Source organism: Periplaneta americana, chromosome 5 (assembly GCF_040183065.1).
Source record: "Periplaneta americana isolate PAMFEO1 chromosome 5, P.americana_PAMFEO1_priV1, whole genome shotgun sequence".
Lineage (NCBI taxonomy): Eukaryota > Metazoa > Arthropoda > Insecta > Blattodea > Blattidae > Periplaneta > Periplaneta americana.
In genome coordinates this window covers 64,482,826-64,501,658 of record NC_091121.1, presented here as the reverse complement: position 1 = coordinate 64,501,658, position 18,833 = coordinate 64,482,826, and the positions used below count along the sequence as shown (strand labels likewise).

The 18,833-nt window shown below is 34.0% G+C and overlaps 1 protein-coding gene across 15 annotated transcripts in view; it reads right to left on the bottom strand.

Moving 5' to 3' along the window:
- The window catches only part of LOC138699780 (multiple PDZ domain protein-like), a 1,065,748-nt gene that overhangs the window by 771,006 nt on the left and 275,909 nt on the right, over nucleotides 1-18,833 (bottom strand). For all 15 annotated transcript variants that reach the window (XR_011332076.1, XM_069825918.1, XM_069825919.1 and 12 more), the window contains 3 exons: nucleotides 10,192-10,426; nucleotides 4,290-4,424; nucleotides 953-1,111 (listed from right to left, as the gene is read on the bottom strand). Coding sequence is in view for 14 of the 15 variants with exons in the window: in XM_069825918.1 (XP_069682019.1) it covers nucleotides 953-1,111; nucleotides 4,290-4,424; nucleotides 10,192-10,426 (529 nt within the window). In the remaining variant the exon portion in view is untranslated. The remainder of the gene's footprint in view (nucleotides 1-952; nucleotides 1,112-4,289; nucleotides 4,425-10,191; nucleotides 10,427-18,833) is intronic.

The window sequence follows — 18,833 nt, the reverse complement described above, 5'->3', positions numbered from 1 at the left end:
GGGTTCTTTTATTTTTATACACGCATTTATATACCCTGCATACAAATTATTCATTTCATACTGGTACGAAAATAATGTTATACATGAAGTAGCAATAACAGTGATGATTACAAGCTATTTTCCCTGGGGACGGGGAAAATTAAACAGAGGTGAGGTCACTGGGTGGAGTTAATCAACCACGGAGTTTCGTTTTTCATTGTAACGCTTTGCACTTCCAATTAGGCACTATTAATATGATGATATCAACATTCAATATCATACGCATATGTGCCTGAAGGATACATCATGATTTACTAAAGGTAGACTATTTCATTACTAGCCTTAAAAAAAACATTGAAATGAAATGATACAATTATTCATGATAATACACTTCTAAAGTTTAAAAATACAAGTAAAACAATAATTCTTGCACAATTTTCAAATAGATTCGTATCTGTGATAGAGAGCCCATAGTGTTTTGACTAATTAATTATAGTATGATTGAAAACACGGAATTAATTTTTATATTCAGTTTAAGCTGAAGATCACAAATTTCTTAAAACTAAGGTAAATTACTTTATGTGCACTTCGAATCTACGGAAGAAGGGGAAACGATAATTTTTAGCTCTGAGAAATGGGTAAAATTCCATTGCATAAAATTAATCAAGATTCCAGATACTACAATTATTCCAACAGTACTATTGTTTTATTGTTCAGTTTATAATAAAAGAACGGCAGATAACTGTAATGAAATTAATGTAAAAATATTATTTTGTTTTATAGTTTTGACGTTACAAGTTCAGTGATGTTTCATGATCTGTTCAAGACCGAGATAAATGACCTGCATGAAGGAGTGAAGAGAATGCAATATGCTTCATGCCTCGCTGGTTGGTGTGAATAGTCTGGTATGTCAAGTGACTGGAAACTTGACAAGAGATAAGACGAAGCCGACTGAAAGTATTTGTCAATGTACCTGATAGTCTGGAGATGTGGGTTCAACAGGTCGAGCCACCACCAGTCGAACATGGCTGCCAGATTGCCGCAGCACTGCTGCCACCTGCTCGGAACCCATGCCTCGCAGATTGACTTCCCCAATCTGAAGGATGTGGTCCCCACTTTGCAGACGGTTATCCTATACAACAGTTCAACCTCTATATAGAAACGTTTCATGTTCAAGATTACAACCAGTGAGGGAAGTGGTTTTTTACCAGAGGCGGTATGCTACTCCAAGATTTTCCTCTGGCATACCTCGATTTAAAAAATCATACCCCCTTCTTTACAACATACAGATACATGATGCATACAATAAATTGTTTCGTGCAGTCAGTAACGCGAATCTTTGAAGCTAATATGCAACACATTAAATTTCTTAATAAAATAATTTCAATTTACTTCAGTTATTTGCTAGGTTATTTTGCAGTGTCCATTGAGACATCATTTAAAATAATGTTAAAGCTTCAAAGTGCCTTAATTATAAATAAAAAGTGCAACAACAAGAAAAATGACTCAGTCACTAAATTGACAACAATGGCCAGCACAAGCTACAGACCACAGCCTTCTATACTTGTAAGCATTCCAGGGGTTGAATTATCAATTAAACGTGTCTAAATACACGTTGAATAAAGTTCCTGAAGGCTGTGGTTTAGATTTTACGAAGCAAAGAGATAGCACTGTTTGTTGTGAAGAAATTTATAAACACGTTTTTTCATGACGATATGTCATCTTTCACTAACGGTATGTCTTCTGGCCATAGAAACCAGCGGCGGTATTCCATGCGGCCGCATATCGTCTTACTTCCCTCACTGATTACAACTTTGTTTATTCCTAAGATTTATGTTTACTTCTGTCGAGAGCTTCTAACACAGTCATGTGTAAGGTTCGGATAAGGTAGCTGTATCAGGATAGGCTGTATAGCTGTATAGGATAGGGCCTTGACTTGCTTCAGACTAAGTAAACACTTCCCCCTTCCACTAGCTAAAACTCTACTTGCTGGGAAGAGCACTCCTCAACCCCTAGTTAAACCATCAGTGAATGGACAGTACTGCCGATTGTAGGTGGTGGGACACACAAGAACTAATTAATGTTTGTAAACAAAACTCACGGATCAAGGATGCCTATCCTGATACAGCTACTTTATTCGAACTTTAGTTATGTTATATAAATACATAAAACGCCAACAAAAACAGGTTTGCAATCTCTCTAAAAAGTTCAGTTACATTCATCTCTATTCAACAATTACTCCAGTGTCAATGTTAGCTACGAAACAGTCAAAAGAAGGCTGCAAAGCAGTGGGCATTTCACCTCCACCCGAAAAATATACGAGTATGGCATATATTTCAGCAATGAAATAAAAATGTAACTTCTAAAACAAGACGACGCGCCGTATTTTTAAGTCACGTGACTTAAAGTTTAGATAAACAATGTTCTATGTCAATTCAATGCGAAAAACAAGTACCTACCGGTAATTGACTAGTTGACAGTCATTCAGGCCTAAGTGTTATCATGCCAAGAGGACGATACACGTTGGAATAACGATGTTTGATGTACGAGATTTACGTGAAAACTGTCTCACTGCAGGCAACAAGGAAAATATTATACGGTAATTCTTCCTTTATTCCATTCACAGCAGAATCACAATACACAGGATCGTAAATCAAACAAAAAGTAATCGTTCTCCAAATGTCACTTTCTGTTAATTTTACACGTGAGGAAATTCAAGAGCAAAATGCTTACGTACAATTCAAACACTCAGAAGAACTGAAATTCAATACTAAGAGAGAAATTTTTCCACATGCCCCTAAGAACTCTTTCGTATAACTTCGAACTTCTTAAAAAGTTCCGACATATTCTTAGATGTAGGCAGACAAAATTTCCAGCAACTGCAATGAAATCGGCGAGTACACAAATCTAACTTTAACTTTCTAGTACGTATTTCACGAGTGGAGTGATGGCCAATGCTTGCAAGCTGTTCCGTAACTTAAGCATGGTACATTTTTAAGTATGTACTTCGGTACATCAAAATATATGTGTTTTACGACGCTTTATCAGCATCTTAGGTTATTTAGCGTCTGAATGAGATGAAGATGATAATGCCGGTGAAATGAGTCCGGGGTCCAGCACCGATATTACCCAGCATTTGCTCATATTGAGTTGAGAGAAAACCCCGGAAAAAATTTCAACCAGGTAACTTGCCCCGACCGGGAATCGAACCCGGGCCACCTTGTTTCGCGGCCAGACGAGCTAACCATTACTCCGCAGGTGAGGACTCATATCCGTATAAAATAGTGTTAAATGAATAATTTCCGTTGTTGTGCAAGGCCCCTTATAGACGAAGTCATTTGTTTTCATTTAATTATAGCCTATTAGTCTGAGGCAGTGCTAATATAATGTATTGTCATTTTAAAACTCGTGTATCTCGTTAAATATCTGTCCTATCAAAATTTTTCATAGAATAAAACTTATCGGAAATAGTTTTAAAGAAACTTTTGTTATGTAATATTTAATAAAAACCAATAATAGGCGAGATATTTGAATTTATTTAATTCAGGCCCTCTTATAACCCCCCTTTTAAATAAAGTATTTGAATGCCATATAGAATAAAATCTAAGTTAGAATAAACTTAATTTATATTCCAATTTTCATATAAATCGGTTCAGCCATTATCGCGTGAAAAGGTAACAGACAGAAAGACAAACAAAATTAAAAAAAAATGCCGTTTTTGGTATTTGTATGGTTAATTACTCGTATATGTTGACACCAATTATTAAAAAAAAAAAAAAAAAAAAGCGAAAATTATCAGAAAAACTTAGGTTACAGATTTATTATTAGTATATGTTGATTGTGAATGAATGTGAGTGAAATAAATTTAATGCAATTTATGAGTTTGTTATTAATGGTTATTTTTCCTTCACTTCTTTAATGAATATTAACTTATACCATATACCTGCATAAGTACGAATATTTACAATAATTGAATTATGGTACTTTGTATCATCTCAATTCATTTTGTTGGAGAGCCATTAGTATGGGTCTATGATAAGATAAATAAACATAATTGAGACCAGAAAATAAAGTCTATCCCCCTAGCAAACACCATATCAATGCAAGTTACGTCCGATATTGAAACTTCTGTAATATTTTATCCTTTAAACATTCAACATAAACTTTTCTCGTTAGAACTATTACGGCATATAAAACAGAATAATAAATAATAAATAATAATAATAATAATAATAATAATAATAATAATAATAATAATAATTGTATATCATACATGCAATACAATTTAAAACGCTTGTGCAAACACTTACCCTGTCTGCAACCCCGCCGGGCAAGATGGTCTTAACCACGACTCCAGTGCTGCGACCACCGATAATTCCAAAACCCAACCCCGAGCCATCATTTATAAGATCAATCACTTCAACCTGTGCCCACTCTGTGTTCAGCTGTGGAAACAAAACGTGAAACACTTTAATATAACTACTGAAGCTCCAAAATCGTTACAACCACAATATGGAAATACGACTAAAATTAAAGTTCACTTATGTACAAGATAAGTAAAAAGTGTGGAACGCTATTTGTAACTATTCTATTTTTCATTTTTTATGAAAAAAGAAATTGTTAACATATGTTATAAGAACTATGATTTTATTTATAAAGATTATATGCCACGAAATCTGCACCATTTTTATATTCTTCAGGTTTCAAAACGTACAAAATTATATTATCTTAAAATTTACTCATAAACTATGTATTATTACAGCCTAGTATATACAGTCACGAAGCTCAATACGTAGGGAATATGCATCCATAGATAGGTGCTAACCACTAGGATCGCTACTATCGCCTCATTACAGACAATGCGAAATAGTACCGGCACAGTCTATTGTTCCTAGTACCCTCACAACTCAATCTTCGTGACTGTATATACTAGACTGTGGTATTATCCCAATGTATGTGCACATAACAAAGACTTATTCTTTAATAGGTCTATATTAATTTATTACCATAGACAATAAGGCACCATGAATTAAATAATCACAGACAAAAGCTAATCAAAGCAATTGAAAAGCAACCGGATATCAACGGTTATTTCATGTGATTAATGATAGCGATTCTTACAGAAAGAGAACGAATTGAAAAACTGATGACGATCGGCTATAGTGATAGAAGAGGCTCCAAAAACAGATTAGCATATATATTTTAATGGAAAGCATACAGAACGAACATAACTCATTCTACGGTATCTTAGATTCGCAATGATCAACCAAATGAAATCACCAATATTATTCAATTTTTTTTTGTCTCATCAGATACGTTTCGATCAAATTACTGTACATTCGTAACACTGAACAAATTACTTAACATTACTGTAAACTTAATTAACTTCTTTTCTAAATTAATTTATTTTTAATTTATTCAAATATAACAACTTAAATGGAGATTGAGTTACAGAATGTATATTCGTAATAATGTTATTCTGAGTTTACATCAAATGTAAAGGGATCTTTAATGGAAATAGTTTTGCTTTAATAGGATAACAATATACATTCTTTACTATTTTATAATTAGAAGACTGGCTAATTAAATGTAGAATACAAACGAGTGAAAACAAATCAGTTCATGTTACTTTCGGAACCAGAACTGAAAACTGTCCTCCTGTAACACTGTACAACAAAGAACTTCCTGAAGCAGACGATGTTAAATATTTAGGTATGCACTTAGATCGCCGCTTAACATGGCGAAAAGATATTGAAACTAAACGTAAATAATTAAATTTTAAAACATCAAAAATCTATTGGTTATTGGGACATAAATCAAAACTGTCATTAGAAAATAAACTTCTTGTTTATAAAGTCATACTAAAACCAATCTGGACATACGGCATCCAACTGTGGGCAACTGCTAGCAACTCAAACATTGAAATACTGCAGAGGTATCAGTCCAAAACTTTACGTTCCATTGTCACTGCACCACGGTATGTACGTAATGATGTCATTCATCATGATCTAAACATTTCAACTGTAAAAGAAGAGACCTCTAAGTTCAGCAAAAAATACCTGCAACGATTAAATCAACATCCGAATCATCATGCATTAAATTTGCTGGATAATAGTCAAACAATAAGAAGACTTAAAAGGACCTTCCATTCATTTTTACTACAACTATTTAAAACATTGTTATTTTTCTTTTGGAGTGTTGTCATGGGATAACATCTCCACTCATGTCATATTCATTTATAATATTTACTTATTGTCTATTGTAGACAGATTGTAAATGTGGCATAAGTGTTATAAAAAAATTTATAATTACGTAAAAAGCAAATCAACAGATACCGTACTGTGAATGCTAAATAAGTTTCGTGGTATTACATTTAGAGCTAAAGAGATTACAGCGTAATAAAGAATGTTAAAAACCAAACAATTTGCGTAATTAATTCATTCAATACATTACGTTTTCATCTACAGTAATTTGATAGAAACGTATCTGATGAGACGTTTTTGTTTACATTCTCCTCTCGCAAGTCTTGCGGAGTGGATGGTTGCAGTTACTCTCACCTCCCACTGGGGAGCAATGACCTCAAGAAGCACTGCAATATTGCAACACGTTACATTTCGTATTCTTAAAACTATTGGACGTATCAAAAAATTTATTGTACAAAACTTGTTCGCACTGACTTCATCTATTACCACTGTGAATAAAATAGGTTCCTTTTTATCCTATATATCAAATGAGGGGAAAGTGAGGACTGCTGGTGGTAAGTTACACGGAAACAGGAGTGCTCCGATAAAAACTGTCTGCCATATCCGCCACAAATTTAATCACGACCTGCCCGGGGATTGACGCCGGGCCGCCTGGATGAAAGACCAGCGAGCCAGCGCTTCAGCCACAGACGCGGCACTGCAAGTGAACAGACACACCTTCTACATATTCTATTTTTACTACGTAATCGCGCATTACATCACTCTTCTCTATGGCAAAGTATTTTTATTTCGAGTGCGTTCATTACATACAATGCCACATTTAAGCCACTCAACAGTGTGCAAGTAGGCAGCATAGCGGTACACGCCCTCGCTCCGCTGCGGAAATATGCAGCATACTTTTCGAAAATAAAACACATTTGTATCGTCCAAGGAAAATCAGCTTCAGTCACCTGCGCTTCAAGTTTCAATAGACAACGTTCAGTGTTACTTCGGTGCGCAAAACAAGTTGAATTGCTGACAATACGATCTTCTTTCTATATTACGTTAAGATACAGACTATGATAACTGTCACAGTAATTATTTTCTTACGATATTTACAGTATGTAAAAACTGAGTTACTGGGGCCAACATTTTACAATAACTTGTCAAATATCACAATAACCAATATAGCCACAATACACGGGACTGCAATTAAAGCAAAAACAGCAGAAACAATTTAGAAAACGGAAAGTTGAATGTTATGGTAGCCCAAGGGAAATATATTTTTTTTTTGGTTATTTCACGATCTGTGTCAACTACGATATTTTAGCGTATATCAGTGGTCCCCAACCTTTTTTGACTGACGACACACTTTACTGAACGCCCACGATATCGCGACACACTTATTTGATTTTAATAATACTTACTTATTTACTGGCTTTTAAGGAACCCGGAGGTTCATTGCCGCCCTCACATAAGCCCGCCATTGGTCCCTATCCTGAGCAAGATTAATCCATTCTCTATTATCATATCCCACCTCCCTCAAATCCATTTTAATATTAACTTCCCATCTACGTCTCGGCCTCCCTAAAGGTCTTTTTCCCTCCGGCCTCCCAACTAACACTCTATATGCATTTCCGGATTCGCCCATACGTGCTACATGTCCTGCCCATCTCAAAAGTCTGGATTTAATGTTCCTAATTATGTCCGGTTAAGAATACAATGCGTGCAATTCTGTGTTGTGTAACTTTCTCCATTCTCCTGTAACTTCATCCCTCTTAGCCCCAAATATTTTCCTAAGCACCTTATTCTCAAACACCCTTAATCTATGTTCCTCTCTCAAAGTGAGAGTCCAAGTTTCACAACCATAAAGAACAATCGGTAATAGGCTATAACTGTTTTATAAAATCTAACTTTCAGATTTCTTGACAGCAGACTGGATGATAAAAGCTTCTCAGCCGAATAATAACAGGCATTTCCCATATTTATTCTGTGTTTAATTTCCTCCCGAGTATCATTTATATTTGTTACTGTTGCTCCAAGATATTTGAACTTCTCCACCTCTTCAAAAGATAAATCTCCAATTTTTATAGTTCCATTTCGTACAATATTCTCGTCACGAGACATAATCATATACTTTGTCTTTTCGGGATTTACTTCCAAATCTATCTCTTTATTTGCTTCCGGTAAAATTCTCGTGTTTTCACTAATCGTTTGTGGATTTTCTCCTAACATATTCATGCCATCCGCATAGACAAGCAGCTGATGTAACCCGTTCAATTCCAAGCCCTATCTGTTATCCTGGACTTTCCTAATGGCATACTCATTTGATTTTTAATAATAATAATATTTATTTTTTTTATTTTTTTTTTATATTTATTTAATGTGCTGTACAACAGCCAGTGGCCAATTACAGTTCAGCACAAATATAACAAAAACATAAAACAAAAATAATTATTAAACATAAATACAATTACAATTAATTACAATAATGACGAATGGATAACTAAGAATACTATGAGACAATGATAATTGAGTATAATGGCTAAAAGAATACATAAATGATAAATCGTTGCCAAGAGCAAACTAAGTCTATACATTGAAGGGATCGAATTCGCTGCCATGCATGTTGGCATTTTTAATGCATCTGCAGACTGGTGAAAGAAATTTAGAATTTCTAATATAGAAAAGTTTGTGGGCTCTCATATCTTTTGTTGGAATACGTAAGGTAATATTGTTTAAGAAAGAGTCACAGGATATATCACCTTTGAGGACTTTACAAAAGAACAGATAATCTAGCTCATGGCGTCTAGCATATAGATTTTGACAATTAAAATATTCACATTTTCTCTCATAACTATACCCGGAATTAATGGGCAGAAATCTGAATGAACATAAGGATATAAATTTTCTTTGTATATTTTCTAATTTAGCCGAGTCCGTAGTTGTAATCGAGTTCCAAACTACAGATGCATATTCGAGTTTCGATCGCACCAATGTATAGTATAGCATTAAAAGAGAATCGGGCGTGGAAAAAGAATAAGTTATTGACCGTATTATTCCTAACATTCTGATTGCGTGATTGTAAATGTAATCAACGTGACTATGAAAATACAATTTACTGTCAAAGAATATTCCCAAATCTTTTACGCAATCCGTTCTGTTAATTAGAACATTATTTAGATAATAATTAAATTTCAGTGAAGAAGTTTTTCTAGAAAAGGTTATTACATTAGTTTTGGATACGTTAATTTCCATACCATTGTCTTCCGACCATTTAGCGACTGAATTAATGTTACATTGAAGTGATTGACAGTCAGTACTACTTTTGATTGTACGAAAAATGAATAATAATAATAATAATAATAATAATAATAATAATAATAATAATAACCAGTACTTTTTCTGGAGAAAAAGGGGGGTCGAACTCTGTGTAGAATGTTTTATAGCGAATGGGGAGATGGTTATTGTTCACTTCACGAGAATTTTGTCGTTTTTAACTCACTTTCCGTCCAACTAAGACTTTCAAGATCTAAACGGAATTCAAAGAAAAATTAAATTAAAAACATAGTTATTCACACATATTTCGGTTCCATGATGAAAAATGCAACAAAAAGGTGCCGGAACGCCGTTCCAGCCCGTTCCGCCAGAAACAAAAGCACTGATAACAACTTCTATGTAGTTTCGGACATCCAGTGTTGTAGATAGGTTGATGTTAACACGCAATCGAAAATTGTAAAAGAACAAGCAGTAACTTGAGTGGCATTAGAGAAAAAAAAAATAAACAAAAGTATATGTCAAAAATCCCAACCTGTCTATGTGGACGTCCGATACAAAAATTTTATTATCGTTCTTGAAAACTCGCCTATTTAAAATAATGTGAAGTCTGCGCAGGACGTCAGTAGCAGCGGCGACAATGATTATCGGCAGACGTCGCAAGTTATTAGCACGTGTTTCGACAGTGATGAACAGATGAACACACATTCACACGTGCCCATGACAACACTAAGATATTACACCATAAACTCACCACCATGTCGGACCCGGCCTTTGATGTGTCGCTGACAGCCGAGGGGGAACGGTCGATGGGAGAGGGGGATGGTGGTGTGAGAGGGGTCTCTTCAGGCCCACTACGAGCTACCACCAACTCCACCAGCCCACGGGCCTTCTGCAAGATGCTGATGGCCTGCTGGTGGGAGATGTTGGAGTCAAGTGGCTGGCCATCGATAGCTAGGATCTGGTCACCTTCATGAAGTCTTCCATCTCTGCAACAAAAATTACACCACACATTAAAAAAAAAACATAATAATTTCAAACAAACTATTTTTAATCTATCTTATGACCGTTTTAGCAAGGCTTGGTTTTTCGAGGACTTCGCAGTTAGGCTTGCTTTGGCGCCCTTATATGCGATGATTATCCAAGTTCGACAGGTGTCGTGAATCCGACGCTAACAGGTGGATCATCCTATCTCAGCACTCACAGAGTCAGGTACCATCCTTGAACGACGACCTGTTAAGATCCAGGGCCCGTAGCACCAAGCCCTTCCTGTATCAGTATCGGAAACCAGTATAATAGTCAAAACAATAAGGTGAGCTACCAAAGATTAAATGTGGCTGGCACTTCATTACTACCAATCTTCAATCTAAAGCACTATTTCACAAAGTTGTATTGTGTAATGTGATGGCAACAGTAACGTCACAACCCACTGTATGATGTTATATTATAATCACCAAATAATATTTATGAGACAAGTTCGTAAAGATTCTCTTTTTGGCACGAGAGTAAAGTTTGTGAAACGAGGCGAATGTGTCTTATATAATGTTTCCCCCCCCCCCCCTACGATAGCACAAATGTGCATTAAATAAATATTTCAAGTTGGACAGGCTATAAGATCACAAAGTCATGACCATCTAAACTCAGAACCATTAAGTAACTAACTACCCATGGAATGGCACCCTATTTTATTCACGTTCAAGATTTCATGGTCGTCTAAACCGGCCATATAATCAACAAAGCGGCCAGAAACAGTTGAATGATAAATCTTGCTACACATGTAATTTCAGAATAATAAGGGCTAAAATGTAGATATGATTGTTAAATGTGTTACTTATTTGTGTTACGTGTAATATTTAAGTAATAAAATATCGAAGTAATGCATTAATTTCTTACTGAATGAAGTTTGTACATTGAATATTACATTTTCTTTGGTGGTGCGTGAAATGAATAGCAGTGCCTTATCATTTATTATTATTTAATTATTTAAATATATAGAATACAAAATATAATTACAATAATAGAAATAAAATAATACAATCAATATAAAAAGAGGATACAATAATATGAATAAAATTTGAGGACCGAATGAGGAGCGCTCGTATTCGATTGCAGTTCAGATATAGCTATTATTAATACTAGCTGAAAGTACCCGGCGTTGCGCGGGTTTTCCTTTCTGCTTCTATTTTTAATTGAACTGGTTATTAAATTTTCGGAAATCTCGAAAACCCAACTATAGACAACCATAACAAATTGTCTTTACTAAGCTTTTCTCGTCCATAAAGATGAATCCTTACTTAACTTCACTTACATGAATTAATGAACTCCTTAGCCAAATGCCTGCCAGGGTTAACTAAATTTAAAACAGTTGTAGATCAGGCACCGAGAGGAAAACATTTCATCATGTGCTTCACATTTATTTTTTTTTATTTATATATTCATTTGTTTTGTTTATTTATGTATTCTGGTGTAGATAAGGTCATTAGGCCTTCTCTTCCACACCGCCAGAAATACAAATAAAATAATAGAAAAATCAAACTACAGTATAAACAAAGTAAAACCCAACGAAAATATATACAGGCTACAGTCACACAACCTTTAAATGAGTTAACATTGTCTTGAAGTTCAGCAAAACAGAAACACACCCTTCGATCTCTATACGCCCCCTTAGTGTTGACTCAATGTTCTACGGATCTTACATTTTATCTCTGCCTGTCAGTTACCGCTAAATTTCAAGTGCTTTATCTTAGTCGTGGCTGTCAGCATATTAAATAATTTTTCTGCCGTCTCCTTTCCTCTCCACCACTAATGTGACGTTGTACTGAGGCAGAGATAAAATAATTATAAGATCTGTACATTGATCTGAAGCTGTGCTGACATACATTTCATGTAATTTTATGTCTACCAATCAATCAATCAATCAATCAATCAATCAATCAATCAAGCAATCAATCAATCAATCGTTTATTAATGTCATGAGCAACAGTTTGTTGCAATAGGCATAATACACTAAATTACAAGAGATAATATTTGACATCTATACTAATAATAAATCTGTAGCCGAAATTTTTCTGGTAATTTTCGATTTTCCAAAAATAATTGGTCCTAACACATATAATTAACCACCCTGAAACCGAAAATCGCTTTTTTGAAATTTTTGTTTGTATGTCTGTCTGTCTGTCTGTATGTATGTTTGTTACCTTTTCACGCGATAATGGCTGAACGAATTTCGATGAAAATTGGAATATAAATTAAGTTCGTTGTAACTTAAATTTTAGACTATATGGCATTCAAAATACATTATTTAAAAGGGGGGTTATAAGGGGGCCTGAATTAAATAACTCGAAATATCTCGCTTATTATTGATTTTTGTGAAATATGCTACATAACAAAAGTTTCTTTAAAAATAATTTGCGATAAGTTTTATTCTTTGAAAAATTTTGATAGGACTGATATTTAATGAGATAAATTAGTTTTAAAATTAAAATAACTGCCATCTAAGGCCGTGTAATGAATTAAACAAATGACTTCGTCTATAAGGGGCGTTGGACAGCAACAATCGAGAGCTATGAAAGATAGCCTACAGCGAATGTTTCTGTGTTTGTATGAAGTAATATCGGAAGCTAAATTAACCGATTTTTATAATTAATTATTATTTCACCATTGGAAAGTGTAGTTTCTCTAGATGGACATAATGCTATAATGTTATTACAGTAACTTCTGATATAATATAATATAATATAATATAATATAATATAATATAATATAATATAATATAATATAATATAATATAATATATAATATAATATACTATAATATAATATAATATAATATAATATATAATGTAATGTAATATAATATAATACTATATAATACAATATAAGTTATTTGAAGGGTTCAGAACCATAGTGGGCCAAGCGCCATTTACTGAATACGTAGAAAACAACAAGGGTTAAAATTAAGTTATTACCATAATTCAATGGAAACATATAGCAAGTAAAATAAAGTATACACATTAAATCTAAATGATGTCAATCTTCATTAAACTATGTTTGCATGTAATAACAATTAATAAACATGTTAAGGAATCGTCATTGCACCAAATGAGTGCTTTCTGGACCAAAATGATCGCATTTTAATATTTAAATACAATTTAAATTAAGTAACATATTAAACGATTTATCCTTCTATCAAACACGAATGTTCCCTGGCTCAAACGTCCTATTTGAATTATGTAATTATTTTATATTTATTTCTAACAGGTGCAGCGGAGCGCACGGGTACGGCTAGTAAAATATAAAAACAGATGAATACAACAATACAAATGAAATACAATACTGGTAATAATAAGAACAATAACCAATACTAATAATAATCGTAATAATAAAGAGCAATGCAGCTTATAAATTTAGAAAACATTTACATTGGAGTCAATAAATTCACCAATACTGTAGAGTGGATGGTTGATTAACCAGTTATACAAAACAGATTTAAATTGTCTATGACTTGCATCATGCGCCTTTTGTGGTAACTTATTAAACATTGTCATAGCAATAGAATTGAACCATTTTTGGACTTACTTAATCTAACTCTAGGTTCTGAAAGACAATAACTGTACCTTGTATTATAGTGATGAACTTCTGTTTTTGGGTAATAAGTATTAAGGGTTTTCTTAATTTTCATTAGACATTAGAATATATATATAAATTTATGACAAAATTTTTTCTTGAATAAATAGTGGTCTACAGTGAGCGTCATATGCAGACCCTGTTAAAATGAGTATAGCTTTTTTTTTTTTTTGTAAAATGACAATCTTGGATATGCTACTGCTATTTCCCCAAATATAAATACCATATGATAATATACTATTGAAGAAGGCGTAATAAGAATTTATGAGGTAGAATTTTGGTATTAAAGGTTTTAAATCTCGTAATAAGTAAATTACTCTTGATAGCCTAATACTTAACAAATTAATATGTTCATCCCAAGCTAGTTTAGAATTCAATATAAGTCCTAACAAATTTACCTGTGACTGAGATTCGGCGTTCGATGTATTTTTCAATGAAAATATTATATTTTGAGTTTTATGTAAATTTAGACTGAAGTCATTACCTCACCAGCAAAATAATTTTGACCAACATTTTTATCCATACCAGCAAAATAATTTTGACCAACATTTTTAACCATAAGTTACCAGCAAAATCAATGCTGTCAATCCTAAGTCTGTAGAAAATGGGAAGAAAAATGTGTCAAATTGTTTGTGCTCAACGCGAATGAACGATTTCAAATTGTTTGTGCTCAACGCGAATGAAAATTTTCAGATTGTTTGTGCTCTACTCGAATAAGAAATAAGGGTTGTATTGTGTTCAATTCGTATACACCCCTTTGATCCTGTCATGTTAATTCATTTACTTGTGATAAACGAATAAAAAGTTGAACATAAATATGGGTCGCCCTGTATATTACAGTTTTCACATCGCCATCGCTTTTCACGTTTCCCGCGCTAAGCTTCAATAGATTGGAATCTGAAGTTGTCAAGTTTGTGATTGAAACTCGTGAGATAATCTCAGAATTTGTTTTTTTGTTTTTTTTTTTTTTTACTTTATCTGACAAGTGACTTTCGTTACCTAGTCCAATATAGCCAATATCGAATTAACTATCGGACAGTACATTGCTACTATTTAATGTTCTTTTTCTCTGATTTTTAAACGAATGAATTCATTCTACTGCTTTGAAATGAACGCCAATCTCCATAGATCTGAATAAGTCAATTCTATTAAAGTTTTTATTCGATAGTTTTTGTTATAGTATCTAGACTCCCTTCCATGTGCGATCCCTGTCACAAAAAAAGACAGTTTCTATTATAAATAGATTTCATTGTATGATGTTACCTATATGAATCATTCAGTAATTAGTGTATAAAATGTGTAACGAGGGAGTTACACTGAACCATCTATTTTGCTAACACTGGATTAATGCATTCTAAATTATTCCGCGCTGTGGAATGCTAAACACTGATGGAATTTTGAATGTTTAATTTAATTTACTTTCATCTGATGGTGTGGTTTTAATTCTAAACAGAGGAATCAATTTATTTTTGAACGAACACATTTCTATGTTGGACGTCATAGTGTAAAAAGTTTAATGTGCCCATTGGCGTTAAAGAGCTCATGGTCGTCTGTGCGAATACCGTTTAGAGCATGAATGATAGACTGTTGCCCTGTGTTGTTTGCGGCTTCAGTGAGATCACGTAACATTAGTTGTACAATGAAGGTTTCATGTCAATTGAAATAGGAACATGAAAAAAAAAATAATTCAGAATTATTAATATTAATGTTTTTTATTAAATTTCTCATTACACAAGACTTAAAAATAAAATGTTGTCCCTGTACATTAAATCTATTTCGAGATTTTCGCGCAAAAAAGAGGTTTTAGCATCCCTGATATCGAAAACATAGTTTTCTGCAAGTTGTCTTTTTGTGCACAGCAATTTCTACTGGAAGGATTTTACTGATATTCAGTTGATTGATAGCTACAAGGCAATTCAATTAGCAATTATAAATATGCAATAAATCATTTCTACTAAAACGTGCCGATAATTACTACAGCAAAACTCGTCTACGACAAAACATGATGGTTCCGTAGAAAATTTTCCAACTTGACAGGTTTCTTTCTTATAAAGGGTTGCCTAAATTTTCATGTAATTGAAGGAATATGCAAAGACAACTTAAACCAGCTCATCTCATCCTTATTCTTAACGCGACTTATTTTCACGTTGTGAATGAATCACCTTTTTCTACTTTCTTGTTCAATTTTTGGAAAATAGCTAACTTTCTTCATGTTATACAAATCTGGCTTTCAGGTAGTAGCTCCGTGTAAAGCAGGTTTGAATAATTTCAAGGAAAAATTGTTCCGGGGCCGGGTATCGATTTGTATAATACATTCGTTACTGGAGGTACGTTAACAGAAAGCCACAATTTAAGTCACACAAGTATCTGTGTGCACTCATAGTTGAGTTCTGGCGTCTTGTCAGCTCATTTGAGTCGTGTGGATACAAAGGAAAAAATTTCTTCATGTTGTTAATAAACAAATATTATTTAAAACAGTTTTTTCTTATCTTCATGATCTCGCAACATCCCTCCTTAAGCTTAGGCTCTCTTGTTCTATCACTCCCGTTTTCCCTCTCTCCATCTGTGACCACGACACGCCAGAGGGATGTTAGCAGAGACCGGTGCACGACACCCACTTATAGATCATTAGTTATCTCATGAAACTAAATGCATTCGTGGGTCGTTGCTCATAATAAGAACCTTAATGGTGGGGGTAAGTGAGCTAGCTGACTGCAAGTCTAAGCGTAGCGAGGGAGGAAAGGTTCTCAGTCCACTTTCTCCTTTCCCTCATACGCAGGTAGGTTTCACGAGACATAGATGGCAATGAGGTGTAGGGAAGGATATATTGTTGGACTAAAACTAGAGTCTCTCACATTGCGGTCCTCTTGACCGTGTGCTTCTATATTAAAAAAAATCCTTTTGTGATTATATCTTCAATAGAAGATTTTTAAATCTATGAAATATGTCAATCCGTTTCAGTTTACCTTCTAAACAAAGTGAGTTAACAACAAATAATTATTTTCGCTTCCGTTTTAACATACTATTAGTAAGCGTTACTACCGCCAATTGCACAGACTTATCGTCATTAAAAACAACATAGAAAGTATAACAAACGAAGGTCGCATTACAAAAATTCTGGGTCGGTTTTCTAAAAGAATTAGCTGTCAGCAGATGTAAGAGCCCATTGTTATGCATCACCAAATGTTCAAAGAAGCACTTAGTTATAAAATTCCTCTTCAATGACCTCATTTCGTACTACTGCTAGTAGTTTACAAGAAATGAATATGTGTGTACTCATATTTAGATAACATTACAAACCATAGATGTTCTTCAGAATTTATGTCACTTTTAAATATGTCCTTATAAAATATGTGAAATTTACATCAGAGTAGAACTACCAATAGTTATTTTATTTGAACTCGTATAAAGTTAATTATACTTACTTAGACCGTACAATTTTATGAATAACGGGAGATGCCTGACTTTCTGAGGTTATAGGAGTGTGACAGTGATTTATAAAATCCCTTGAATTGCAATGAATGTTTTTATTCTTGGTATATAGTTCTTAGGTTAGGTAAGGATGGATTTAAGGATTAAATAAATACTAAAACAGGCAGGATGAGCACACCCTACCCAATAATTAGATCATGAAGCGAGACAGACAGTGTGGAATGACGCGATAAAAAGGGGGAAATGGAAGAAGAAATAATTAAAAGGAACGTGATCGCGCATCCTTGCAAGAGATTTGGGGCTGAGAGAAACAATCTATGAGAGCTCCAAAACGTTACAATTTTTCTCTCCTTGTACGTCGAATGACTTTTACGTAAGAAATTCTTCTGGAACAAAAATGTTATTTTTTTTTATTTGGGCGCATATTAAGTTAAGATTCAAATTTATGTTTTATTTCGTATAAGAGTCCAAGACAAATAAATTAGAAACGCCAAGAGCATTCGCAACATGTTAAAGGAACTGAATTGTGAAATGATGAAGTATGTGTCATCTTCTTAATTCAAGTTTTTGAAGGAAAATAAACTCTCTTCTAACTTCTGAAGGGCAATTCAAAATAGCTGCTACATATTCACACAGGTGGTTGCGTGCATCAAGAGAAGTTTAATGAAATAGGGAACGCGTCCTGGGGCTGGTGTTAATAAATATAATTGCACCTCCATGTAGACATTGATTCTTGCGCCATTGCAGGGTATATTGTCCATGAGCCTGTGCTGGACAGACGACCGCAATGTTAACGAATTGACAGATGGTTGCACCAAGGTTAGAGACACGGCAATCTCCTTACATATATACTCATATCCCGCATCTTTTACATATCAATCAAATAAATTACAATATACGCTTTGGAGCGCCAATCCGAATCCCACACCGTCTCTCGAATATATCTGCACATTTTCTCACATTTTGTCTTCTGTTTCTTTATCTTGCCCGATATCTATTGGCAAAGAGGGTGGAGAATTTCTTGCAAGTGTTCAACAATAATTAATAATACAGTAGAACCTCGATTTTCCGTCACCCTATTAACCGATTGATGGATTATCCGACTGTCTCTCTCTCTCGCTTTTTTTTTTTTTTTTGCTGCAGAAAAAATATGAAGTACTGTACATTATATTAGTATGAATTTTTTTACAGAGTGTTTTTTTTACAAACTTTTACTCTTATACAGTATGGTCTGCTCTTTGAGGAGCCTAAATTCTATGCAAAATGCCTTCCATACGTATCAAAGAAAAGGAGTTGTGCTACGATAAATAGTGCAAGTATTTGAGTGGTTTGAGAAAAG